This window comes from Lithobates pipiens, unplaced genomic scaffold, assembly GCF_037356315.1.
Source record: "Lithobates pipiens isolate NorthernLeopardFrog02 unplaced genomic scaffold, aLitPip1_a1.2 Scaffold_16, whole genome shotgun sequence".
Classification (NCBI taxonomy): domain Eukaryota; kingdom Metazoa; phylum Chordata; class Amphibia; order Anura; family Ranidae; genus Lithobates; species Lithobates pipiens.
In genome coordinates, this window is record NW_027507748.1 from 179082813 (window position 1) to 179110019 (window position 27207).

General features: G+C 42.3%; 1 protein-coding gene across 1 annotated transcript in view; it reads right to left on the bottom strand.

The window, feature by feature from the left end:
- PRKX (protein kinase cAMP-dependent X-linked catalytic subunit) overlaps nt 1-27207 on the bottom strand; it is a 242877-nt gene that overhangs the window by 59076 nt on the left and 156594 nt on the right. The window contains exon 2 of the mRNA XM_077480816.1: nt 8327-8495. Coding sequence (XP_077336942.1) covers nt 8327-8495 — 169 coding nt within the window. The remainder of the gene's footprint in view (nt 1-8326; nt 8496-27207) is intronic.

Genomic DNA, 27207 nt, shown 5'->3' on the forward strand with positions numbered 1-27207 from the left:
TGAAGTTGAAAAAGAGAAAAAATATGCATGGTAGAACAAATATCCTAATTGAGGAGAAAAATCCCAGTACAAAATTACAATTAGAGTTTTCCACAGAAGAGCTGATGAAAAAAATCATTCAAGCTCCTTGCCAGTGTCCCAGCCTCCTGAAGGTGACAGTATAAAGCACATGTCCAAGAATTACTCTATTGCATTCCTGTGTCCCTCAACGGATGATAAAGAAAACACATTACTACATGTTTAAGGGCTATCTACTAAAATCAACACCAGAAATATATTTACTGTTCTATATTTGTAAAATTATGTTTTGTTTTTTGTTTTTACCCCAAAATACATTTTCTGGATTCAAAATTCTTTTTCCCAGTGTCCAGTAACATAGGCATGAAAATGTGCTGTGCACGCCTTTATTACTCAGTATCCAGTAATCTACAGGATTAATCATCTTGTCCTGTAAGCCTGGATGTATCCACTGCCTCTGGCAACACAAAAGGTCAAATTTATGACACTTGTGCCACTGCCCAAAAGCTTGGTGACATGTTGCATAACAACGTGCTATTGTGATGCATGCTGCTCTAGAATTTGATGAGGATAAAATAATGTGCCATCTGTATAATAGAAAATATCCTGCAGCGGATACTAGACTGTATAAAGCAAAGTCTAATGCCACTCCATGCAGCAAAAACTACTTTTATTATAAATTCCTAACAAGTTCTCTGATTTATTGCTACACGAGGAAATATTTTACCACCCTTTACAGAAGCAGGCATTACAGAAGCAGGATATGTTCAGAATAGAAAACATTATGTAAAATAAAAAAAAATAAAAAAAATTGAAGTCATAAATCCGTGCTGCAAATGTCATTACTGTGTTATGTAAGAGGCTATGACCTGCATCGGCAACATTTGATTAAATTAGTTGTTCAGTTTTGGTAAGATCCAAGCAGGTATTGATCACGCATTATATTGTTAAAGCATATCTAATCCTAAGCAAGAATGACGAAATGTGTGGGGTCTGGGTGACATATCCTAGTCTCAGATTCAAGGACCTTTAATTTGAATGTGTATCTAAACCAGAGAACAAAAATGGAATATATCGCATTTTTCAGTTCTTCAATGTAGTGCCTACATTAGGTTTTTGTCATTTACAGGATTACCATGAAATAAAGGGTTAAGAAAGAAGACAAATCCAGCCACCATATTTAAAGTGGAACTACATTGTTATCTGAGCATCAAAAAGGCTATTTAATTAAATTTTAATATTCAAAGCAAACCTACCCATTCATCCACGTCTCCATAATTTATAATGCTAAGAAAACACTTTGAAAAACACTCCCCATCATTTCTGGACATGGTCATCTTGAGTAAGGGCAGATGATTCATGTAGAATTTACACCCTGGAGTCCATCTGCCCTTAGCTCAGGCATACAGGGGAGAGTGGTTAGCTGACAAAGCCCCTCCTCCTGAAAACTTCTGAGATGTATGATATTTGTCTAGGCCTGGAAACCAGGAAGTAACTGAAGAAATGTTTAAAAAAAGTATACTTTCCTATGTATTTACTAATGCTAGCAGCAAAAAGATTGACTATTTTTAATGTTGATTGCGCGTGTGAAGCTCTGCTTGTAAAGTGATTGTAAAGTATTTGTTATTTTTATGCAAAAACAAAAAACAAAACAACATGTTATACTTACCTGCTCTGTGTAGTGGTTTTGCACAGAGCAGCCCGGATCCTCCTCTTCTCAGGTACCTCTTCAGTGCTCCTAGCCCCTCCCACCCGTTGAGTGTCACCCCCGCAGCAAGCAGCTTGTTAAGGGGGCACCCGAGCTGTGCCACAGCTCTGTGTGACCATTCAGACAGAGAGCCGCGGTTCGGACCCACCCTCTTCCTCTCTCCTGACTGGCTAACTGATTGACAACAGTGGGAGCCAATGATGCTGTTGCTGTGTCTCAGCCAATCAGGAGGTAGAGTCCTGGATGACTGAAGCACTCGTGCAATATCACTGGATAGTGATGGGGCTCAGGCAAGTATTAGGGTGGCTGAGCCGGGCTGCTACAATTTGGCCCTAAAACTGAGCCAAAGACGCACAGTGTGCTCTGCAGCCGCCCCAGAGATATGTGAACTGGCGCCATAGAGAGCCAGTCATATTCTCCTGCTATGCGAATTGGATGAGGAGAAATCCACATCCAATTCGCATTGGTGTGAACCCAGCTTAAAGGACTGGTAAGATGTAATAATGTGATGTATTTTTTGTTTAGCTTAGATACACTGCAAGGGTCTCTAATTCTGAAATGAGTATACCGTTAGGTCTATATATATTTGTACACAGGAACAATTTTAGATTATTTCAGTTATTTACTAAAACATATTCAAGCTATAGTTATATATGGATACGGGCTGAAAGTGCACACTCTCAGGTTTAATTTGAGGGTATGTACATCAAAATCAAAGAAAGGGTTTAGGAATTACAGCTCTTAGGCCCCATTCACATCTGAGCGTTTTGTAGCTTGAATCCTGAAGCTACAAAACACTGGAGGGGAAAAAATCTATTATTTTCTATGGAGATGGTTCACATCTCCACTCCAAAAGCCTGAAGCCAGAAACCACAAAATGCGTGAAAGTTCAAACAAGTTCTGGAACCTTTTTTTAGGCAGATTTGGGCATTTTTCTGCTTTTTACATTGGTGAGCTTTTGCCCTGCACAAAATCGCAGCAAAACGCCGTAAAAAACGCCACAAAATGGTGGTAAAAAACTGCCTAATATTGCGAATAGCCACCCCTCTTTTTCGAGGGACCAAAAGTAATTGGATAATTGAATCAAAAGCTGTTTCATGGCCTGGTGTGGGCTGCTCCTTTGTTATGTCTCCATCAATTAAGCAGGTAGAAGGTCTGGAGTTGATTCTAAGTGTGGCATTTGCATTTGGAATCTATTGCTGTGAACCTACATCCTGAGTTCAAAGAGCTGTCCATGTAAGTGAAACAGGCCATTGTAAGGCTTCAAAAACAAAACAAATCCATCAGAGAGATAGTAGCAACATTAGGAGTGGCCAACTCAACAGTTTGGTACATTCTGAGGACAGAAGAATGCACTGGTGAGCTCAGCAACATAAAAAGGCCGGAAGACAACAGTGGTAGATGATCGCAGGATTCTCTCTATGGTGAAGAAAAACCCATTCACAATATCCAGACAAGGGAGGTGGGTGTATCATTGTCAAAGTCTACAATCAAGAGAAGACTTCATAAGAGCAAAAACAGAGGGTTCACCACTGGGTGCAATTTCATTCACTTCCATTCATAAGCCTGAAGAACAGAAAAGCCAGATTAGATTTTGCCAAAAAATATCTAAAAAAGCCAGACCAGTTTCCATTCTTTGGACAGATGGAAACAAGAATAATCTGTACCAGAATGACGGGAAGAAAAAAAGTGTTGAGAAGGCTTTTTAAAGCTCATGATCCAAAGCACAAAACATCATCTGTAAACATGGTGGAGGCAGTGCAATGGCATGGGCATGCATGGCTTCCAGTGGCACTGGGCCATTGGTGTTTATTGATGATGTGACAGAAGACAGAAACAACCCGATGAATTCTGCAGTGTTTAGAGATATACTGTCAGCCCAGATTCAGCCAAATGCAGCAAAGTTGATTGGATGGCACTTCACAGTACAGATAGACAATGATCCAAAACACACTGCAAAAGCAACCCAGGAGCTTATGAAGGAAAATTTGTGGAATATTCTGCAATGACTGAGTCTATCACCTGATCTCAACCCAATTGAGCATGCATTTTCCTTACTGAAAGCAAAACTAAAAGGCAGAAAGACACACAAACAAAGAAGAACTGAAGACAGATGCAGTTAGAGCCTGGCAAAGCATCAGAAAGGAGACATTACTCTTTGGTATGTCCATGGGTTCCAGACTTCAGGCAGTCATTGCCAGTAAAGGATTCTCAGCAAAATATTAAAAATGAACATTTATGATTATATTAATTTGTCCAATTACATTTGAGCCCCTAAAAAAGGGGGGACTGTGTATAAAAATGGTTGCAGTTCCTAAAATTGTTTTGTTTTCTTTTTATTCTGGTGGCACACTGAGCCAAAAGTATGAAAATTGTGCCTGCGACCAAATATACATGGACCTAACTGTATGCCCCCCACCCCTACTCCACCCGTTGGTATTCCAAATATACCTACATAGAACACAGCAAGAGTTGGACAAAATCTTTGTGTAAAGATTATGGAGATCGATGCACAGTGGATGGTTAGTATGGAGACTCACTCCTCCAGCTATTTTTTACAGAGAATGCGACTCTGTGGTAGTAAGAAAGATAGCCAGGGCCTTTGGTTGGGGAGGTTTACTCTGCTGCTTTCAGCTGAAGGATGTTGGGCAAGAGGTGGCCGAAGAGCCACCTAATAAGAGAATTTTGGCCAGTTCATCAGAAACTGGACGAAATTCAAACAGTGTATGGCCAGCTTTAGTCGTCTTCGATTTATCTTTGTCACAACTCAACTGGACTTAAATTCTTAGGGATCTTGCACCTTTTTAAAGCTGCTGTTAGGGGCGTCTGACATTTTTTTTTTAACTGCTTCTAAACGGCCCTCCATGTTAACCTATGTGTCCATACACACAGAAACTGTCAGAGGAGTTTGGAGGCAAAAGTCAGTAGAAAAAAAAAACGACAGCCTGTGCGTTCAGGAGCCGAGGCTGTTGAGCTGTAAAAACATCTGACGCTGCTAAAAGCGTGTCAAGGTTTTTTTTTTTTTACATGGCAAAATCAATGAGGGAACAGTTGATTTTGAATAGAGACAGAGAAATGCTAAAAGCTAGCGCGGCTAAACATTAACGCCAAAGCACGTTTTTACAGCCGCTTTTTCCTGGCATTGGTAATGGCTTTGCAGCTCGTTTTTCTAATGCCCTGTGTGCATGAGCCCTTATTCTGCATCATAGTGGGTACTTTTTCCTAGCCAGCCTGTTTGCCCTATCTGCGGTTTTGCTGTCATCTACTGGAGAGTCTGTGCACTCCTTGCAACTAGATTGCAAAGAAGTGGATGTGTTCTTCACAACTATCCCTGGCTACTTATTTGGATATTCACCTCAAGCGTATTGCCTGATTTTAGGTACTCATTGACTAAGCTTTTTAATCCTGTGCTGAACTTTGTTTATTAGGCGAGCAGTCTTGTATTTGGATCAGTTCTGTCTGATACATGCCTTCTGACTAGGGCCGAAACAACTAATCGATTAATCGACAACTAATTGATTATGAAAATAGTTGTCAACTATTTTCATAATCGATTAATCGGCCAGCCGCTTAGTTGGCCTGCATACAGAATACATTATTGGTTTACACATCAGGAAATACAGTGCAGCACACATACAGCTCAGTACACCGTCCATGTCAATAAGTGCCTGAGAACTTGTGGATGTGTGAGGAGCAATGCCTCATGGGACATGTAGTCCTGGGCAGGAAGTGAGTGGTTCTAAAGCAGAAGTTTTTATTGCCTTACTATAGGGGCACTCTATACTATAATTTGCAGCTTTATATTGGGGCACTCTGAGGGCAGGAGGAACCAGAAGCGTTGATGGGGGACAAAAAAAGAAGAAAATTAGGGCTGCTCTGTGCAAAACAATTACACAGAGCAGGTAAGTATGACATGTTTGTTTTAAAAAAACAAAAATCACTTTAAAGACTGTGTGCAGGGAAGAACAGCATATGAACCCAGAGAAGGTGGAGGCTGATAGACTGGAGGTAATATAAGGCACTACAATTACATTTAATTTACAAAATTTTAATTGGTTCCTCCCTGTCAGGGCTGGCTTAGCCCTTCCTTCTCTGGGCTGGCTTCTCAGCTGTCGGCCAATTGCCAGCTCTCATCTCTCTCCACAGTTACGAGCCAGCTCGTCTGACCTGCCTACTTAAAGCTGTCCAGCTCACTTCATATCTGCCTTCGCCGTGGTCACATCACAAGAAACCATCTCCTGCGGTTCTGTTTAAAGACTGGATTGCTGACATCCCTTCTGGCTCCTTATCCAGCTTGCTGTTGCTCCACTTGGATCCCTGACTTCTGGCCTGGCTGACTACCCGATCTGGTTATTGAACTCTGGACTAGCTGACTACTCGATCCGGTTACTGGCTATGCTTTGAATATGCTTACACTATTTACCTTTTTATTGTTATTAATAAACAAGTGTGATTTAATTGTACTTCTGTCACGGTCTGATTCATGGTTTCTGACACTCCCATTCCTTATAGGTTAACCTAAGTCACCCTTTGTGGTCCCCAAATGTTTCTCAGTATGCTACCCCCTTGAAGAATTACTTTTAAAAAAGTGGACTAAAAGCACCCTTCTGTTTCCAGGTTGAATAAAGCAACCATGATCCCAGTAGAAGAATCCCCTACCTTCAAGGACCCAGCTGACAGGAAAGCGGAGGCTGTGGCACGCAGCATGTTTACTATGGCTGGTTCGGCATTGCGTCCAGTCTTGGCCTAATCCCTAGTGTCACAGACCCTAACTGAATGGGCCAATCTTTGGCGCCAGGGTCTGGGTAGTGAGCAGGTCCCCATTGCTTATGTTGATTTAGCAGGCTGGTTGGTCCATGGGCTGCAGTATACTTGTGATGAAGCCTTGGATGCAGCTCTTGTGCTGTCCAAGCTTTCTGTTTCAGCGGTGGTGATTAGAGGTGTGCTGTGGCTTAAGAATTGGTCAGCAGACCAAGCCTCTAAGAAAGCTCTCATTGATCTGCCCTTTCCAGGTGACTGCCTGTTTGGGGCTACCCTGGAAGACATCATGAAGGGTGTCACAGGGGAACAGTACCTTCCTGCCTCAATCTAGGAAAGGGAAGGAGCCTCATCGCAGACTGGGGCCTTCCTTCTCAGCCCATAAGAAATTATTTTGGGCTTCTGCTGCAGACAATTGATCTCTCGAGTCTTCCCCGGGAAGTTCCAAGCAATCTTGGTCTGATGAGCCTAGAGCAGGCTTATCCGGATCCACTGACATGACTCCTTCAGCATGAAAGTCTGCCCCTTGCTGGGGTGGGGAAACATCTTTGCTGGTCTCCAGATTCATGGACCTCCTTTGTGAGCGTCAAGGGGGTCCACAAATTTAACCTTCCTCCCGCACCGCAGTAATAAGTGCATCCACCAGCGCTTTTTCACTTGCTGCTGAGACCACGGAGGACACATCCTCACTATCGGTTGGATTAGGGGGTGAGCTATTAAACCCCCTTCCCCCCCGATTGGGCCACATCCCCGGTGGCATTAGGCTCAGAATCAGATGAGACAGACTAAGTAGAGGAAGGCGGGGGATGCTTCCTCCTGGGTCTTTGCCTACATGCTACTTCCACCTGGGATACCAATGACTCAAGGACCACCATCAGCACAACCATGGGAAGGTGGGGTTCTGAGGGAGCTTCCACCTCCGTGATGGGATCAGTGGGTGAGATGTGACCCTGAGGATCCATAGGGAAGCCAAAACACAAGAAATTTGGCACCACTAAGGGACCCCTCAATACCCAGGGTAACTACCAGCAGAGAGGGAGATACACAAGGACCCCCAAAGACTCACCCTGGCAGTGGAGGAATGGCAAAATTCGGACCCAGCAACACCAATGTCGGCGCCCACTTCATATATGCTGGGACAGGAAGAGAAGCATAGGGGAGGAAGAGGGGGAGCTCTGGCATCTCCATGAGGTTCCAGCCATCAACAGCGTCTCACTAGCAGTGATATCGGCTACACAAACATGGCTGCTGACCGGAGACCAGCCATACCAAGTGAAAATGGCCGTTTGACATGCTGAAGAATGCTGCCAGGATCATCTCTGCTTCAACATCACTGCACACTCTGCAAGAGGACCCTCTCAAATCACTAGTTAGCAAAATACAGAAATGTCCATGGGTAAGGAAAGAAAAGAAAAGCGAAAGCCTGGAAGTCCAGAGGGTAGGTTCCACAATTGCACGTTAGCACGTGGTTCAACCATCCACCTCGAAACAAAAATATCCCTGAGTTAATATAGTACAATTTATTGTCCTTCCTTATGTTTTGATAACAAATGTTATACGTTTTTTAGCCAATTACTAATGTAATATAAATGATTATAAACCAAGATATGGTAATGTCAGATAAAAAAAATTTAATAACAGCAAACAGATAATGCGATGGAAAACAAGAGATACTATACCAAAATGTCACAGTGCAGCTCTTCATAAAATACTCTATTGCTTTAAAATGTCAAAGTAGGGGAAGATATATTCCAATCTAATCAACAGCACAGAGAATAAAGACATGTAAAATAAGAGCAGCAGGAAAAGACATAATAATATATTAATATTTAAAATACTTACAGTCTGACTAGAAATGGATGGTTCACCTCTTTCAAAACAGATTTCTCATTGTGTACATGTTGTTCTTGTTTTAGACGAATGACATCGGGAATGCTCATTACTTTTAGTGCAAAATAATTCTTTGCCGTTTTCTCTTTTACTAAATGGACCCTCCCAAACGTCCCAGTTCCTGCATAGAAAAAAGAAAAAAAAATTACATTAAAAAAAAAAACAGTTTTCCTTTCTTTTTATCCTAATGGTGGATAATGTATAATACATTAAAAACGTTTTTCCTTTCTTTTTATCCTAATGGTGGATAATGTCTAATAATGTAGCCTGTATTGATGACATTTTCTATAATGAAGAACATCATTCGGAAATCGCCCAGCACCTTATATCTGTTGGCGAGAACTTTAGTTCACATTAATCTACAAAAACTTTTTATTACTCCCAACAACAGAAGTTCTTATTTTTCTTGCACATATTTGTTTTCTGAATGAACATTATGGTTTTGCCTCATTGATCATTGAATGGTCTGGTTTTTTTTTTGTATGCTAGTCTCATTTTGAAAATGAAGAGTTTATTAAAATTCCGAAAATTCTCGTACAACAGAATAAAAAAAATCGGAAGTGATGTAATGTGTTGTAGTGTATTTGCATTTTCGAACGACAACTGGACTGATTAAATGAAAATTGTACAATCTGGTATCATACGAGAAAAACGTTTGTGCTTGTTCCATCAGATTATTACGCATGAACTGTACTAACAACGTTCAGTTCATCGTACGCTCGCTTCAAAAGTGATATTTTTTGCACGATTTTTTGATCACGTGTATGGGCCATTATTCTGGGAGTTTTGGAGGAAAAGCTTGGCGTTATAGTCCAATGCCAAACAAAACTTTATTTTTTTTAAGGGTTATGCCGCGTACACACGATCGGACTTTCCGGTGGAGTTGATCCGGCGGACCAGAGTTCGTCGGACAATTAGATCGTTTGTGGGATCCAGCGGACTTTTTCCCAAAAGTCCGGTGGACCTAGAAATAAGACAAATTTGTCTGCTGGACTCGGCTTTTAGCGGACGTTCCTTTTGCCTGTGTGCTAGTCTGACGGACTAAAACCGACGCTAGGACAGCTATTGGCTAGTGGCTATGAACTTCCTTATTCTACATCATCACGTTAGAATCCGTCTGACTTTTGGAGTTAAAAAACATTAATAATAAAAATGCCATAAATATATCCCCTATTTTGTAGACGCTATAACTTTTGCGCAAACCAATCAATATACGCTTATTGCGATTTTTTGTTTACCAAAAATATGTAGAAGAATACATATCAGCCTAAACATAGGAAGAAATTAGATTTTTTTATATTTTGTTGGGGATAATTATTATAGCAAAAAGTAAAAAATATTGCTATTTTTTTTCAAAATTGTTTTTCTTTATTTTGTTTATAATGCAAAAAATATATAAAAACCGCAGAGGGGATCAAATTCCACCAAAATAAAGCTCTATTTGTGGGGAAAAGAAAGGATGTAAATTTTGTTTGGGTGCAACGACGCATGGCCGCATAATTGTCAGTTAAAGCGACACAGTGCTGTATCACAAAAAGTGCTCTGGTCAAGAAGGGGGTAAATCCTTCTGGGGCTGAAGTGGTTAAAACCTTTGTAAAGGTTCCATTTTTTTTCAAATAAAATAATAAACATGTCATACCCCCCTGCTCTCTGCCATGGATTTGTACAGCCCCGATCCTCTTATCGAGTCCCCCAATGGCGCTCCTGGCTTTGCTGAGATAATTCATGCTTGCTCTCCCCTGTCTCCAGCTCACTGGCTGTGATTGACACCAGCTGGAGCCAATGGCTCCCACTGATGTTTCAACCAATCAGGAGGGAGAGACCTTTTTTTAATTGACCAAAAAATGCAGCAAGCAGGATTTTTAACACCACAATGGAAGCGCAACGGACCAATGCGGAGACATACATACAATTTAAAGGGATGCATTTTTCTTAAACTTTTCTTGCACTAAAGATGCCAATAATGGCCAACAATACATTCATATTCATTTAAATTCATGATATTAATTACAAACTCAAATATAATACAATAATATATATATATATATATATATATATATATATATATATACGGTACTTTTTAAAAACTGTCATTTTCGGTTTTCCGCCAAGTGCATCCTGCATTTTCAGTTTCGGCACCAACATTTCCATTCGGTGCACATCTAAAGATTACTAAGCCTGAAAAAAGAAAACTAATTCAACCACCAAATCTAAGGACCGGTATGTCCCAATAAATAATATTTTCGTTTCTGGATTTAGACACACTTTAAGTTTGCTAGTTCTGATTAATGTCTGTGTTCTCTTTGGAGGATTTCACCTCACTGCCTGTTCTATCTGACACCCGCCAAGAGACAAGTAGTTCTTAGAAGTCTTTCAATTGGGGATACAGACAGCATAAAAACATTACATCCAAAGCAATAAAAAAAAAAAAAGATTGGCTGTAATAGGGCTCTATTAGTATTATTAGTAGACTTTCTGCCAAAACTGTAAAAGGATTTATTTTGTTTGGGACAGACTAGGGACACTTGTCAAGGTTTTGCTACGGTTCTGTTCCAGATGTGCAAGTCTCATTTCCCAACCTAGTAACAACATTTCACTAGGATACGATCACCACAATTGTTTTAAATAGACCAATCTACTTCAGCTATCCTGCTACCACTTTACAAGACAAAGTATTATGTCGCATACACACGACCGGACTTTGAAGGACTAGGTACGACGGTCTTCCCGATGAACTTTCTGAACGAATGGACTTGGCCACACACGACTGGACTAAGTCCGTTCGAAAGTCTGTTTGTTTTGAACGTGATGACGTAAACGGGACTAAACAAGGAAGTTCAATAGCCAGTAGCCAATAGCTGCCCTTGCGTCGTATTTGGTCCGTCTGACTAGAACACAGACGGGTTTTCCCGTTTTTTAGTCCGTCGGATATATTTGAAACATGTTCTATTTCTAGGTTCACTTTTTATAAAAAGCGGTCAGACTAGCCCACACACGATCGGATTGTACGACGGACTGATCCCGTCGGACCTAATCTGCCAGAAAGTCCGGTCGTGTGTACACGGCATAAGCATTACAAACATAGTCTGAGAATAGTCTCTTGTCTTGCACAACCAATGAAATTTTTATAACATCAATGCAAACCTTGGCAAAGAAACCCCATATTATTAAGTACACCAAAATATGTAACTGCTCGAAGCAATAGTCAGAATCCTACTAAAAGCTATGGTAGTCAAGCTTAAATCGGAATTCCAGGATCAGCAACTATCGTTCAAATACAAGAGCCATGTGTACTGTGATGTGAATCTTGGCTTGTTGTGTGCATTTCTTCCAGATTTGTGCAGTAATCAAGTGTGAAACTTTGTTCTGTGCCAGAACTTTCTGTAATAAAGACTGGGCACGGCTGATCTCTCTCTTTGTATAGGGTGACTGGTCTTGTTTCCGCCCTCTCCTGTTGTTTTCTGCAAACAGCCTGCAGTAGGTATAGTCTACTGGGTCCCTCGCACATGCCAGCTCCCTGCACAGGCTATGATGAGGCTGATAATGTCACAGGTTTGCAAAGGCATTTTTTGCTCACAAAGTAGATTCATTATTTTGTAGCTATGGAGGAATATATTTAAATTAAAGTTTTCTTGCCTTGAGTTCAGCTCTAACAGAATTTTAGCAATATTAACTATATACTGTATATGAGGGGTCTCCTAACTTTCTAAACAAAGGGGCCAGTTTATTGTCCTTTAGACTCTCTGGGAGCCGGAATGTGACCATTGGGGGTAGAAAATGCTTTGGCGTCAATGTCAGTATACAATGCTTCATCATTGGCATCAGTGGGTGGATAGGTGCGCTATTACTGGTGTCATTCTGAGAAATAGTCCCATGTATTAGGAGGTAGAATAGTGGCAATCATGGATAGTAGCGGAAAAAAAAGGAGTGCCCCATCATTGGCGTCAGTGGAAGGAATGGTGCTCCCTTGTTGGTGTCCAAGGGCCAGATAAAGGCAACTAAAGGGCCGCATTTGGCCCCCGGGCTGCATTTTTGGAGACCACTGCTGTATATGAACCTCCAAACCATCATCTGTATTGTGGAATCTATGTTGCTGATATCACTATGTGTGTAAATAAATTTTAGTCCCTGGAACAGGGACGTTTATAGAAGACAGTGAGGTTGATTTACTAAAGCTAAATAGGCTGTTCACTTTGCAAGAGAATTTTCCTCATAGCTTATTAAATTAGGCAAACTTTCACTTTGAAAAGAATACCCAATCATGTGCAAGGAAAATAATAATAATGTTTTTGCTTACACATGATTGGATGATAGAAGTCAGTAGTTGCAAAGTGTTACTTTCCTTACAGAGTAAACAGCCTATTTGCCTTTAGTAATTTATCCATATCCATATTTATCCATAGCATTTTGAGTGTACAGCTTAATTCATTTGAATGTGGCAAGAATATGCACTTGTCCCCTTAAAATATTTTAATGAAGCAAAGATCTCATATAAACCATAAAATTAACTAGACAGGGCCGTTCTGAGTCCCTAGCATTTTGTGTGCTGGAAAAAGTAGTAATGTGCAAATCTGCAAAGTTAGACAAAATTAAGTAATTGTTATCCATAAGCTATGCACTGGCCAAAATAAGAAGAAAAAATGCCTGCACGCTGATGATATAGATATTTGCTTACAAGATGTTGGCTCCACGCTTTCTAAAACAATCCACTTGATAAAGGAATTTGGCACCTTTTCAGGCGTTGTAATTAATTAGGACAAATCTGTTATAATGCCAATAGTCTTCACTACGCCGTACCCATGTGCCAGTTCAGTCCCATTATAGAGGGTTTTGTCATTTATATATTCTGGATTCAAAGCAAAAGTTAAAGGGGCACTGTCACCTTGTTCATTCAAGGGAATGTCTCTGAAAAGTCCCCCTGCCTGTTCCCATATACAGTACTCATCATTGCTGTGCTCCTTTACTGCACCTTATATATATATAATAATATAATATATATATATATATATATATATATATATATATATATATATATATATATATAGATAGATAGATAGATAGATAGATAGATAGATAGATAGATATAGATATGAGTTGCCCATCTATGAAATATCCATGACAGTTGGCAAGGTTTTCCTAGGAGGGAATATACAGGTGACTCTGAGCATCCTAAATGAGGAGCTTGAGACGATCTGGGAATTTCTGATAATAAGCCGGCTGAGGTAAGCCCTTTGCTTACATTTACGTTATCAGACTTTCTTGATCAAAAATGTATTTTCGGGACAAAGGGTATTTTACTCCCCTTAATCAAACTGTACTGATTGGCGGTTATATGTTATGTTGTCATGATCTACTGTCCAGAACACTTCATTCAAGTCCAGGCACTGCAGTGTGTTGCACCATATTGTAGTGACATGCGGTGTGCTGAGTTGTGCTGCGTAAAAAAAGATGCTGCATTTTTATGTAGTGCAGCACATCGTTATGGTGTGAGCAGAGTACATAGAAAACAACTATTTTCTACATGTTCTTGAGTTGAGTCTCTGTTGATCTATGAAGTTCAATGCAGCTCAACGTATAGCAATGAGAATGAGCTCTTATACAAGAAAGTAGAATGCAACAAGCATGGCAGAGGTAATGGCAGAGATAATGGCGGCCATAGCCACATGTATGGCCATGCTAACAGCCAAATTTGAGGCTGCACAACTGGATGTAGGCCTCCTGAGACAGGACACTGATAAGCTGAGATCCACAGTGACAGACTGAGCAGAGGGTCAGCACTACGGAGAACGAGTTGGTGGAACACTCTGCAGCTATCCGTACTCTTCAGACCAAAGTCAAGGCTCTTGAATATAGGGCTGAAGACGCAGATAACAGGAATAGGAGGAACAACATCTGTATTGTTGGTCTGGCAGAAGGAGCAGAAAGTGGCAATCCAGCAAGTTTTGTGGAAGACATGCGCGTTTATCCCCCCATTACGTGGTGGAACGAGCGCACTGCGTCAGCCTAAACCAGTTCCCCCACCATGTACCTTTACCCCCGGGTACTCAACTTCTGCGACAGATGAAATTCTCCATGCCCCTAGGGCACCTCCATTTCCAGAACAACAAAATTCTGATATTCCCCAAATACTCGGTGGAGACACAGAAGCTCGGGAAATCGCTCAACCAGATGAAGGCGGCAATGAAGGCCAGAAATATCTGGCACAGTGTGTTATTTCCAGTGCGCCTGAGGGTGCAAGACAGAGAATTGACCTAGTTCTTTAACACACAGAGAGAAGCCTCTGTGGAGTCCCTGCCACATGCTCATTGACCCAAGGATCCACGAGTTTTCCCTCTGGCTAAGCCCTTTATGCCACGTTGATGCCTTCTACTTTCTGTTTGCAACCAGGCCATAAGCCTTATTGACTTTGCCACAAGCGGCGGCCTGGGACCTAGCTGGATGTTACTTTTAACCCCGTTGTGCCAAATGAAAATTACCTCTATGCCCCCAGATGAGGCCCTTGGACAGGCCAGGATACCCTCAGGCATCCCCCTTACTTCACTTGGACTTTTCTACTTTTGAATCACTTCATTGGAGGTCCGGGGAATACAGTGGTGAACATGAAGGGACTGTATATATATATGGGGTTGATGGGTGTCATATGGGCCAAGTTGCACCGGTTGCGCTGGGTTCACTATCTTGCAAAAACATAAGTGCCCCTGACAAAGTCAAGAGATCTGAACTACGACTTTGACTTTCTTACTGGATGATGATGCAGTGGTTATCCTTAAGCTGCATTTAAAGTTTTGGATTGCATTTTTCTTTTTACGGAGGGGGTATACAGAGACTACTTCTTTACTCCGATTAACATACCCTCTTTCAGCTCACTTGTCCCAGTGGAAGCCATCAAACTGAGAACTGGTCTGCTTGTTTGAACCCCCAGATACTTTCCAGAGGGGTGAAGCTCGCCACTAGCATGGGCCCCTCCCCCCTTTACAGGTGTTGTGTCAATTCGGGATTCGGGTTGGAGACCGTACACAGTTTCAGGGGGATGAGTGGGTTGCACAGACTTTTACTAAGCTCTTTCTGGGTCCAGCGGTTCAGTCCAGGAGCCATAACATATTATGATCCTATTTCTTATGCTTCCTCTAGACCCTTTGTCTTCTCTTATTATTGTGTATTCCTTTGTGTGGGCTGGGAGACCTCCAGAGTGGCAAAGCATATACTGTACCTTCCTCTATCATAAGGAGGTCCGGCGTTCCCGAACTTCCAACTGTATTATTGGGCAGCCATTCTGGTCACTGTGAGATGGTGGTTCTCCCAGCCCAGACAAAACCCAGCGGTCACTCTGGAGGCGACGATTCTGGGCTTGTATGCAGCCTTGAGTAATCTGGCATTCCGCCAGCTGAAAGCTAGTCCCCTCATGACAGATCCCATGAGGACCATGGTAAGAGTTTGGCAGATATGAGACGACCCGTTCATATCTCTCAACACATACCCTTATGGGGTAACCCTATGCTGCCTCACCGTAATAACATCCCGGACCTTTTACTCTGGGCTAAAAAGAGTATTACAGCTTTGAAGCAGATAGTACTGAATGGCAGACTTGTGTTTTTTCAGGAACTGAGATGCCTGTATCCAATACCTGGCTCATTTGAGTTTCATTATTGGCAGCTGTGGCGCAGTTCACAGAGCCGTTAGTCCTTGAGTCAGACTATTGAGCATCTCCTGATTTTTGGTGTGATGGGGAAGCCTCTCTCCTCTCTATACCTATATTTGACGGTAGCCCATGTCACCAAACTGACTAGATCCTGGGACATGGAGAGCGGGCATTCTGTCCCTAGGGGAAGAGGAACGGGAGGAGTGTTCATCCCCTCCATGATAGCTGCTAAAGAGAGATTTATACAACTTAAGTTCCTCCATAGGGCTTATTATACTACACAGAAACTGGCACACATGTGCCCCCCACATGACCCAACTTGTCTTAGATATAACCAAGAAACAGGCATATTCTGGCATATGGTCTGGTCCTGTCCCAAGCTACGACCATACTGGGAGGCGATAGCCTCTACACCGAGTGATCTGTGTGGGGCAAAGGTACAGGTGAATCCTCAGATTCTACTATTGAGCCACATGGAGGAGATAGAAGGGGATAGATACATGAATTTGTGTATGACCTTCTCCCTATTCTATGCCAGAAGGGAAATACTCATGAAATGGAAGTCGGTGGAGCCTCCTACTCATGCCTCTTGGCAGAGCTCAGTTAACTCTGTGTTGCCCCTGTATAGACTCACTTATGAAAGCAGATAATGCCCAGGGAAATTTGAGGTGGATATAGGTGGATAGACGCTTGTGGTTGAGTTCGGAGGTCCTTATTGTGCACCGGTAGACGGGCCACTCCTCTATTCCCCCCCCCCATTCTGATACTCCATCAGATGTTACGTAACTGCTTAGTTCACGGGCATGGGATGTGACATATAGACAATCGATAGGACTGCTTACCCAGATTAGGATTTGATTTGATATATCTGGGTTGTGTGAAGCAAGGCGGGGGAAATCATTCCCTCTAGGAATGCACTTGGAAGTAAAGTCACTGTAGATCCGAGGGGGACATGCAAGGAAAATAAAAAACAGCATTTTAGCTTGTATGTTGCTATATTCCTATTGCAGATTACTCTGTAATGCTGAATTGTCTAAATAAATGCTTCTGCTAAAAAAAAACAAAAAAAAAAAAAACTGGTGCACACAAAATATGGTACAGCTTTGCATACTGACCAATCAGCTTCAAACTCCAGCTTGTTAATTTAAGCTTTGACAATAAAACCTGAAAGCTGATTGGTTTCTATGTAGAGCTGCACTAGATTCTGTGTGCACCAGTTTTAGTAAATCCCCCCAGTGTGTTTTATAGCATTCCTGGTCTTATTCAAAACAATCTTCTTCAGCAATACTCCTATGTTTAAAAAAGAGCATGGTAAAATAGTATTTATGTATTTAATAATTATCACAGCAGGCTATCCATTTCTTTATCATTACTTGATATTATCTTTCACAGCACATCTAAGAGAGGACTTTGAGGTCAGGCTAAGCAGAAGTCCTCCCCGGGGGTAAGACACATTTGGATGTGATGTTGGACTAATAATAGAAAAAAAAATGTTATGGCTATTTTTGCAAGTGCGGTCACAAACCCTTAAATTCACTACTCGGCATAAAAGGTGTCATTTCCTCCATGCGTTGGGTTTGTTTTCCAGTTATCAGAATATTAATACAAACATAGGCGCTGTTAGGATAAACAAACAGTCCTCAAGTTTATTTTCTACTTACATTCACATGGAAGGTCACTGAAGCTGGGACACTGCTTACTACTGACCTTCGTAGTATTTATACCTACAGGTAATCCTACAATAAGGCTTACCCGTAGGTACAGTAAATATCTCCTAAAACGTGAACCATTTAGGAGCCATTTACTTTAGTAGCAGCCAGTGGCATCACCATCCATTGAGAGAGCTGTGCCATGGCTGTGACTCCTGCGCGCATGAGCACGAGTGACCTCATCAAGGCTCAGCCATTCAAATGGCCGAAATCTGTGAAACCTGAAGGAGGATGTTGAAGACGGAACCCATGTCAACGGTGACAGAGCACTACTGGAGGGCTTCATTTTAAAGTGGTTGTAAACCCTTACAAACCACTTTGACCTACAGGTAAGCCTAGATTAAGGCTTACCTGTAGGTCCAAGAAATATCTCCTAAACCTATACGGTTTAGGAGATATTTACAAAAAGACAGCCACCGCTGTCTACGGCGCATTCGCCGTAGACAGCGGTGCGCAGGCGCACTGGGCAGGCCGCAGATCATGGCGATATGCCGCTCGTGTCGGCTCCTGTGCACATGCGCGGAAGTGGCGTCATCGCGGCTCCGGCACATCACAGCGCCGGAGCAGCGAGACCCGGAAGTCACTCCAGGATACATGGCAGCGGCGAACATGAAGACGGAGGACCGCTATGGGGGCTTCGTTCTCAAGTAAGTTATTCATAATGAGCTAGTATGCTATGCCTTTGCCTTGTACGTTGCATTTTTTTTTTTTAAATAGCCTTTACTTCCTCTTTAAAGGTAGATATTTCATAATGTACTAGTATGCGATCAATAATAGTACATTATTATTCTCTTAACTTTTTTTTTTTGTGGTTTAAGTTTTTAAAGTGGTGTTGCTACTAAAAAATAAAAGGCTGCTTAAAATTTGTAAAAAAAAAAAAAAAAAAATTGACAAAAAAATAATAATTTTTTTACTCGCCTCTAAATACTTGTTGCTAGGGGGTCCCTCGTAGTCTGCCTTCTTCCTTGCCCGGGCTGGTGACATTACTTCCCCTCGCGCCGCACATTCCCCTGGGACCTGTCACGTGTCCCAGGTGACTGTATGGCGTATCACGGCCCCCCTTTTCGCCGCTCGCGCATGCGCAGTGGGTGCCCGGCTGTGAAGCAGAGCGGGGAACGGGGGAGGGGCTTCGTTCCCCCGCATTGCTGGACCCTGGGACAGGTAAGTGTCCGATTATTAAAATTCAGCAGCTGCAGTATTTGTAGCTGCTGACTTTTATTTTTATTTTTTAGGGGGTACCCCACTTTAAGCGAGTGCCCAGATCATGCACACTAAAGTATTTATATATTCTGAACACAAAGTAAAAGATCTTCAAAACAAGTGTCCATTCACCTTTGTGGCTATGAGCATTATGGAGATACAGTACATTTTCAAGTTCACAATACAGATACTGAAATCTCAGCATTGATCCATAAATTATGGCCAATTGTTGGTGTCAATGGGAGGAATAGTTCCTCATAAGTGGGAGAAACAGTCCACCAAGGGCTGGACAAAAGCAAGCAAAAGGCTGCATCCAGCCCCCCAGCCACAGTTTGTGGACCACTGTTCTTATGCTCAAATCAACATCAGTGGCTTGAAACTCAACATCACAACAGGATATGACAACCAGAAAAGTGTCTCAATAATAGAGAGTACTCAGCTCTTTTAAGTGTAATAATATTACACTCAGATACATGTGGGATTATTATACAACAGCCAAACCTTTATTTTCAAGACCTCTTGAATGATGGGCGGCTACAAGGCAGTCAGGTGTGATGAGTCTATTTAACAATTGAACGCCACCTAAATTACAGGTATCACCCAAATTACAGTGACTCAGTGGGCCACGTTTTATATGTCCTCTTTATAGGATTAATACACCCTACATGCATCAGAATCATACAAACAATATCTGCTGAATATAACTCATCAGCACACAATTTAACTGCATCACCAAGAAAAACATTTCATGCCGACCTGCTGCAGAATTTCAACATATCCCACTGTTTTTTTAAAATAATAATCTATGCAAAGATAGAAGCAATGTCAGCTTTGTTACATAAACTAACACCATTTTCCTTCAGTGACGCCGTATTTGCATTCTGCTCACCTTCAATCCTTTAAAAAAAAACAAATCTCAAGGCGCCGGCTACACTTTCACCTGTTTGTTATGAGACCTATATATATATATATATATATATATATATATATATATATATATATATAGATCCCTGGACTGTCCAAGTTGTCAACACTCTATTCAGCGCTGACTGGAGAAATAACACCAATGAACATTGTGAGAAAAATATGCATCATTGAGGAAAGTTCTTTCATTTCCAAGGCGATGACAACAGATAACGATCACATTAAGCCAATGCTTTCTTTGGTCTAGGTGAAGAGTTCAGGTTTAGCTAAATCTAAAGAGAACTAGTCATGATACAAATCAATAAGGCCTTGTTCACATGGGCGTACTTAAGCATATGCCCATGCATGGGTGTCTGCAGAATTTTTTTCAGGGGGGGGCATCATTTTAAGGTCGCCCATGCTTCACCCCTTTTTGACAATGTCGTGAAGGGGAGGGGCTTAGTCATCATATAAAGCGCCAGGCATGCAAAGGTTTGAGAAACCTGATGCAAAAGCTTAATAGATGGAAGGATCAATCTGCCATTGTCTGATTAGCAATTTCTAATATGTTTTAACCCCTACCCTGCCCGCCCCCTAAACACGACCTCGTAAATTATCACATGAAATTACACTGTTAAATGTTTTATGCAGAATTAAGTTCCAAAAATAAATATTAACAACTTTAACAATATTAACAAAACATATCAGTGGCCTGGGCAGGAGGGGGGTTTAAGTGCCCAGTAAGCAAGTGGTTACGCAAAAAATCCTGAAGCTGTACTTCTTTAGATGTTCTTAGGCCCCTTTCACACATGCGGATGATATGTCCGTATTTCATCCATCCGTTTGCGGATGAAATACGGACATCCATTCATCCCTATGGGATAGCGGGTGTCTGCGGATGAGCATCCGCAGACACCCGCTATTGTCCGCCTCCGCAAATGTCCGATTCTGCAGACGGAGGAAAATCCTATTTTTCTGTCCGTCTGCAGAGCGGATCGGATGAACACGGACACACGGTCCGTGCTTGTCCGATCCCCATAGAGGAGAGCGGAGAGCTGACAGGGCGGTCCCCGCACAGTGTGCGGAGACCGCCCTGTCCGCAGCCGGCTCAGCGGGGACAACGGAGCGATCCCCGCTGAGCGAGCGGATCATCACGGGGCGGATCTTTACTGATCTGCCCCGTGTGAAAGGGGCCTTAGACTTCCAGGTTGAACGATGGCCATCATCATTCAACACACAGCCTCTGAGGTTTAGGCGGCTATGGACCTGCACCCTGAACTAAGGTTATCGCACATCCTGGGGTCATAGTATACATATACCTTCAGGCTTACACAGTGGGACAGGCTCATCTCCTGTAGTGAAATTGCTTACTTTGATTCTACTGCACACTGTGTACACCCCACAAGGTGCACTAGAAGCTGCAGCAATGATGGTAGGGACCTGCAATCGACACTTGTTAACGCTCTGTGTATGTCCACACTTGGCTTCTATGCCTTCGAGAATATGAGTGTGTTAAATGCTTATTAATCCCCTTCAATAAAATATTTTTTGAAAAAAAAAAAAAAGAAGCTGTAGCAAGTCAGATACAACTTGCCTCACTTCCTGGTTGGCGGACATTCGGCAATACCTAGCCCTGCAGCCTGACTATCCCCACCATTCATTGATTTGTGGTTTCTTACGGCTAGGTTCACATTAGTATGATTTGGCATGTGATTTGACATGCCAAATTGGCGGCTATTGGCGGCAATAGCACTGTCGTTCCTCTTTAATATCTATGTTGCCAAAATCAGTTTGCGTTGTAAATTGCCTGCAGCATTGCTCCTATTTCTTCTTGCTGGAGGCTGCCATTTTGTTGAAGCCCAGAGCAGTCACTTCCTTATTGGAAACTCTCCCCCTCTCTTTGGTCTCAAAAAGTATGTCACTTTCTGTAGTTAAAATATGTACATTTCAAGATTTGGTTGTGTAGGCTCAGGTAGAGAGGAGGGCTGACAGACATTATAGTCACAGGCTGCTGCTGAGGGAGAAAAGAGAATATCAGGAAGATATTATGCCTCGTACACACGCAAAATGTTCGATGGGAGCTTGTTGTTGGAAATTCAGACCATGTATACACAATTCCCACGCACAAATTTCCATGCATGCTTGGAAACAAGCAGAAGAACAGCACTGGCTATTGAACTTCATTTTTCTTAGCTCGTCTTACGTGTTGTACATCACCGCGTTCTTGATGTTCAAAATTTTCGACTTGTGTGACCGTGTGTATGCAAGACAAGTTTGAGCTAACATCCCTCGGACAAAATCCATAGATTTTGTTATCGGAATGTCTGATCAATGTCCGATCGTGTGTATGGGGCATAACAGTTTCCTTGTGCCTGGCAGCAACGTTTGTCCTGTCACCTCTCCCGTTTTTCTTCTCTCTCCCTATGCACAGTCTGCCTCATTTCTGTTGCTTCCTTCCCCTTTCAGCAACAGAAATTCTTCAGCCCCTTTCCCACTAGCGGACCACCTGTAACCAGACTTGTGTCCATTAACACCTGTTAACATCTGATCATATCCCCTAAAAACAGATGGATGGAGATCCGTTCCACATTCACGTGGCGGATCGGATTGAAGGGCAGTTGGTTGTAAAGGTCTGTTTAAATCCGACCTCCCCTAGAGGAGAGCGCACTGTGTCTGTATCCACTCTGCAGGAGGAGCCTGCCCCTTGTGGAAGGGGCCTTAAAGTGGTCAGCTGATCAGCCTCTTATGGCTCTGATTTTAGGCCCAGTGCCGAGAATAGAGAGCAACTGAGCATGTGCAGAGCAGGGTGAGACAGTGCATTACTGGATTTTAAACAGTAGAGGCATTTATGTTCAAAATTTCAAATAGCTATACCTGCAAAAAGAGATCAGCCTGAACTGATCTATCAGGACTTAAAGTGGAACTTTATGGGGGGGGGGACCACGAACACACAGAATTTAGGAATAGTTATACCCTCCACCAATGTATGTTCTTACTTACGTAATAACATAATATGATAATAATAATAACAAAAAAAGGAAGAATAAAAGCTTAAAGAACCTTTTTACACAAGGATAAATTGTTTAAAGGTCATCAGGGAATATAATACTTTGAGAACACCACTGAAGAAACCTAATCTTGTTTCTTAAGATTACGCACAGTATTTTATTATTGTCCCCCCCCACCCATAGAATGAACAGGGCCTCATGCAAGGCATACAGATCTAGTTTCTGCTAAAGGCTATTTAAACACCTGTCACCATAGAAAGAGTATATGGCACAGGTGAGAGAAGGAGCTAAAGCCTACTGACCAAATGTTTCTCCAAGACACAAGGCAGCCAATTAACTGGCCACGGACGCGGTTATAATCGCTGGGCTGAAAATGCAGAACACTTGTCCCGAGACATATGAGGAACAATCCTCATATAAACTAATCATTAACAGCTGTCTGCAAAGCACAAAGATAAAATCAAGTGTGTGTGAGCTAGACTTTCCACAGAATTAAGCCGTCGCGAGACAAGGCGTGTCATGTGACTTGATCCGGCACAGGATCTACACTATAAGTAATTTATGACTGTTGTACGTGATTACAAGCAGTTAGTGAATTTTTTAAAAAATGGGCATCCCCAATAAAGTTGCAATGTACACATCAGATTAAAACCACACACACATAAAAATATATATACGGTATATATATGTGTGTGTGTTTCTGTGCATGTCTATATATATATATATATATATATATAAATATAAATAAAAGAAAAAAAAGTAGTCAACTCAAGAAATAAAAACGCAACTTTTGCCACGAAGGCGTGAACAAATCCAGCCACCTCCATACAATTGGAGCAAAGTGAACATTTTGATTCCAAAGAACGTGTCTTGAAGCGAAGCAGTAAAAGCTTTCCGTCTTTGCATTAACAGCCTGTCTTGAGCTGGCATTCAGTGGCTCATTAAATTATTAAGTGCGATTATCTGGAGATCAGCAGATCTGGCATACAAGACACAAGGCTAGTTTCAGAAATGTTCGGACACCTGATGCAAGAAATCAACTGATATTCTTAGGCGCCGAAGGTCCTCGGGGGGGGGGGTGTTGGACTTCCAGGCACGATCCAACTGGCCTCAGGCACCTATGTCTCCCTGTGGCCCTTTTAAACACAAACGTTCAGCAGTTTTTGGGAAACACTGACTATATAAAAAGAAACAAAGAACTTAGGTGCTCATTTATGAAACTGAGAAGAGCCGCGTTCCTGAGGATTGCAGGTAATCTCGGTTCATTAGCGGTTTATGAACATGTTCTCTGCTGACCATCTAAGTATGAGCTCAGGCGTGTTCGCATGCTCCACGTGCAGAGCCCGCCAGGAAGTCGGTGCAGCGCTGCGCTAATCACAGGCAGTGAGACATTGCCCCGATGCGCGGCTGCAGAGATCGGCAATGTCTCACTGCCTGTGATTAGCGTCGCGTTGCGCCGACTTCCTGGCGGGCTCTGCACGTGGAGCATGCGAACGTGCCTGAGCTCATCCTTACTCAGCACACAGAAAACCTGTAACGTATATGCACAGAAACAACCAGTTTATGAAGATCTCAGCACCTCTCTGGTGATCTGTGGGAGAACTCTCCTTTCCAGATTCTCCAGCCCAGTGGAAAACCGAGAAGGAGGAAGTTTATTGACTTCCTTCTTCCTCAACCAGGGTGGATAAAAAAAACATTGTTTTTTTTTTTTGTTTTTTTTTTTAACCACTTCAGCCCTGGAAGATTTGGACACTGAATGACCAGGCCATTTTTTGCGATTCGGCACTGTGTCGTTTTAACTGAGAATTGCGCAGTTGTGCGATTCTGCACCCAAACAAAATTGCTGTCCTTTTTTTCCCACAAATAGAGCTTTCTTTTGTTGGCATTTGATTGCCTCTGCGTTTTTATTTTTTGCGCTATCAACAAAAAAAGAGCGACAATTTTGAAAACAACACAATATTTTGTATTTTTTGCTATAATAAATATCCCCATTTTTTTTTTTAAGTTATTTTTTTTCTCAGTTTAAGCCAATATGTATTCTTCTACATATTTTTGGTAAAAAAAAAAAAAAAAAATCGCAATCAGCGTAAATTGATTGGTTTGAGCAAAGGTTATAACAGCTACAAAATAGGGGATAGATGTATAGCATTTTTATTATTATTATTTGTTTTTACTAGTAATGGCGGCGATCTGCGATTTTTATCAGGACTGCAACATTATAGCCGACACATTGGACACCATTGGCACATTTTTGGGGCCATTGCCATTTATACAGCGATCAGTGCTATAAAAATGCACTGATTACTGTAAAAATGTCACTAGCAGGGAAGGGGTTAACTCTAGTGGCCGATCAAGAGGTTAACTGTGTTCCCTGGGAGGTGATTCTAACTAAAGGGGGAGGGTACTGACTAGAGAAAGTGACGGATCGTGGTTTCTAGCTAAAAGGAACACACAATCTGTCACTCCTCGCAGAATAGAACAGGGACGTGTGTGTTTACATACACTTGTCCCTGTTCTGCCTCTTGTGGTCGCTCGTGGCCGGCAGTCATCGCGTCCTTCGGTCATGAGCATCGACACCTCCGCTGTGCAGTATTTGCGCAGAGGTCTTTCAAATGCAATTTTTTAGGAAAGAAGACACTTTCATGAATTATAAAAAAAAAAAAAAAAACAGTAAATTTAGCCCAATTTTTTTTTATAATGTGAAAGAAGATGTTACGCTGAATAAATAGATACCCAACATGTCATGCTTTGAAATTGCGCACACTCGTAGAATGGCGACAAACTACGTTACCTAAAAATCTCGCTAGGTGTGCTTTAAAAAAAAACGGTTACCAGGTTAGAGTTACAGAGGAAGCCTAGTGCTAGAATTATTGCTCTTGCTCTGATGATCGCATTGATACCTCACGTGTGTGATTTGAACACCATAGTGAACACCTTAGTGAACAAACAGCATCATGATGGCACAGGAACACACCAGACAGGTCAGGAATAAAGTTGTGGAGAAGTTTAAAGCAGGGTTAGGTTATAAAAAAATATCCCAAGCTCTGAACATCTCACGAAGCACTGTTCAATCTATCATCCGAAAATGCAAAGAGTATGGCACAACTGCAAACCTACCAAGACCACCTACCAAGATCTGCCCATCCACCTAAACTAACAAGCCAGAAAAGGAGAGCATTAATCAGAGAAGCAGCCAAGATGCCCATGGTAACTCTGGAAGAGCTGCAGAGATCCACAGCTCACGTGGGAGAATCTGTCCACAGGACAACTATTAGCCATGCACCCCACAAATCTGACCTTTATGGAAGAGTGGCAAGACGAAAGTCATTGTTGAAAGAAAGCCATAAGAAGTCTCGTTTGCAGTTTGCGAGAAGCCATGTGGGGGACACAGCAATCATGTGGAAGAAGGTGCTCTGGTCAGCTGAGACCTAAATTTTACTTTTTAGCCTAAAAACAAAAACGCTATGTGTGGCGGAAACTAACACTGCACATCACCCTGAACACACTATTCCCACCGTGAAACATGGTGGCGGCAGCATCATGTTGTGGGGATGCTTTTATTCAGCAGGGATAGGGAAGCTGGTCAGTTGATGGGAAGATGGATGGAGTCAGGGTGGAGGTTCACCTTCTAGTAGGACAAAGACCCTAAACATACAGCCAGAGCTACAAAAAGACTTGCAGCTGTAATTGCAACGAAAGGTGGTTCTACAAAGTATTGAATTTGGGGGGCTGAGTACAAATGCACTCCACACTTTTCAGATATTTGTAAAAAAAATTATAAACCATTCATCATTTTCCTTCCACTTCACAATTGTGTCACTTTGTGATGGTATATCACATATTAACCTCTTCCCGACCTACTTTGCCGGGAGGGAGTCATTAGACGTCTTCCCGTGCTGGAGGGGCCTGCGCGCTCCCTGCAGGGCACGCGCGCCGAGCTCTGTGATCAGCGAGCATGAGACTTGGCTGATCGCAGATTGGAGTAAGGGATTGATCCTGGCCTCTTACCACGTGATCAGCTGTCAGCCAATGACAGCTGATCAAGTGATGTAAACAGAGTCAATAATTGGCTATTTTGTTGCTGCTAGTGCTGCAGCAGGGAGTGCACACAGGCCGAGGCAGGAATTATGCCCCCTGTCATGCTCAGCGGGTGGTACCACCAGCCAACTGCCACCCATTCAAGTGAATCAGGCCACGCTGCCACCTTACCACAACTGCACATGGCTGTCCAGTAATAAGAGGGTTAAAACAGGTGGCGAGGAGGTGATACAATCGATCTTCATGTGGATCGTGCTTCAGACTGTAAAGCAAGTCGGCTTCTTTAAAGATTTGCTTTAAGTTTAGAAATATTATGAATGAAACTGCCCACTTGTG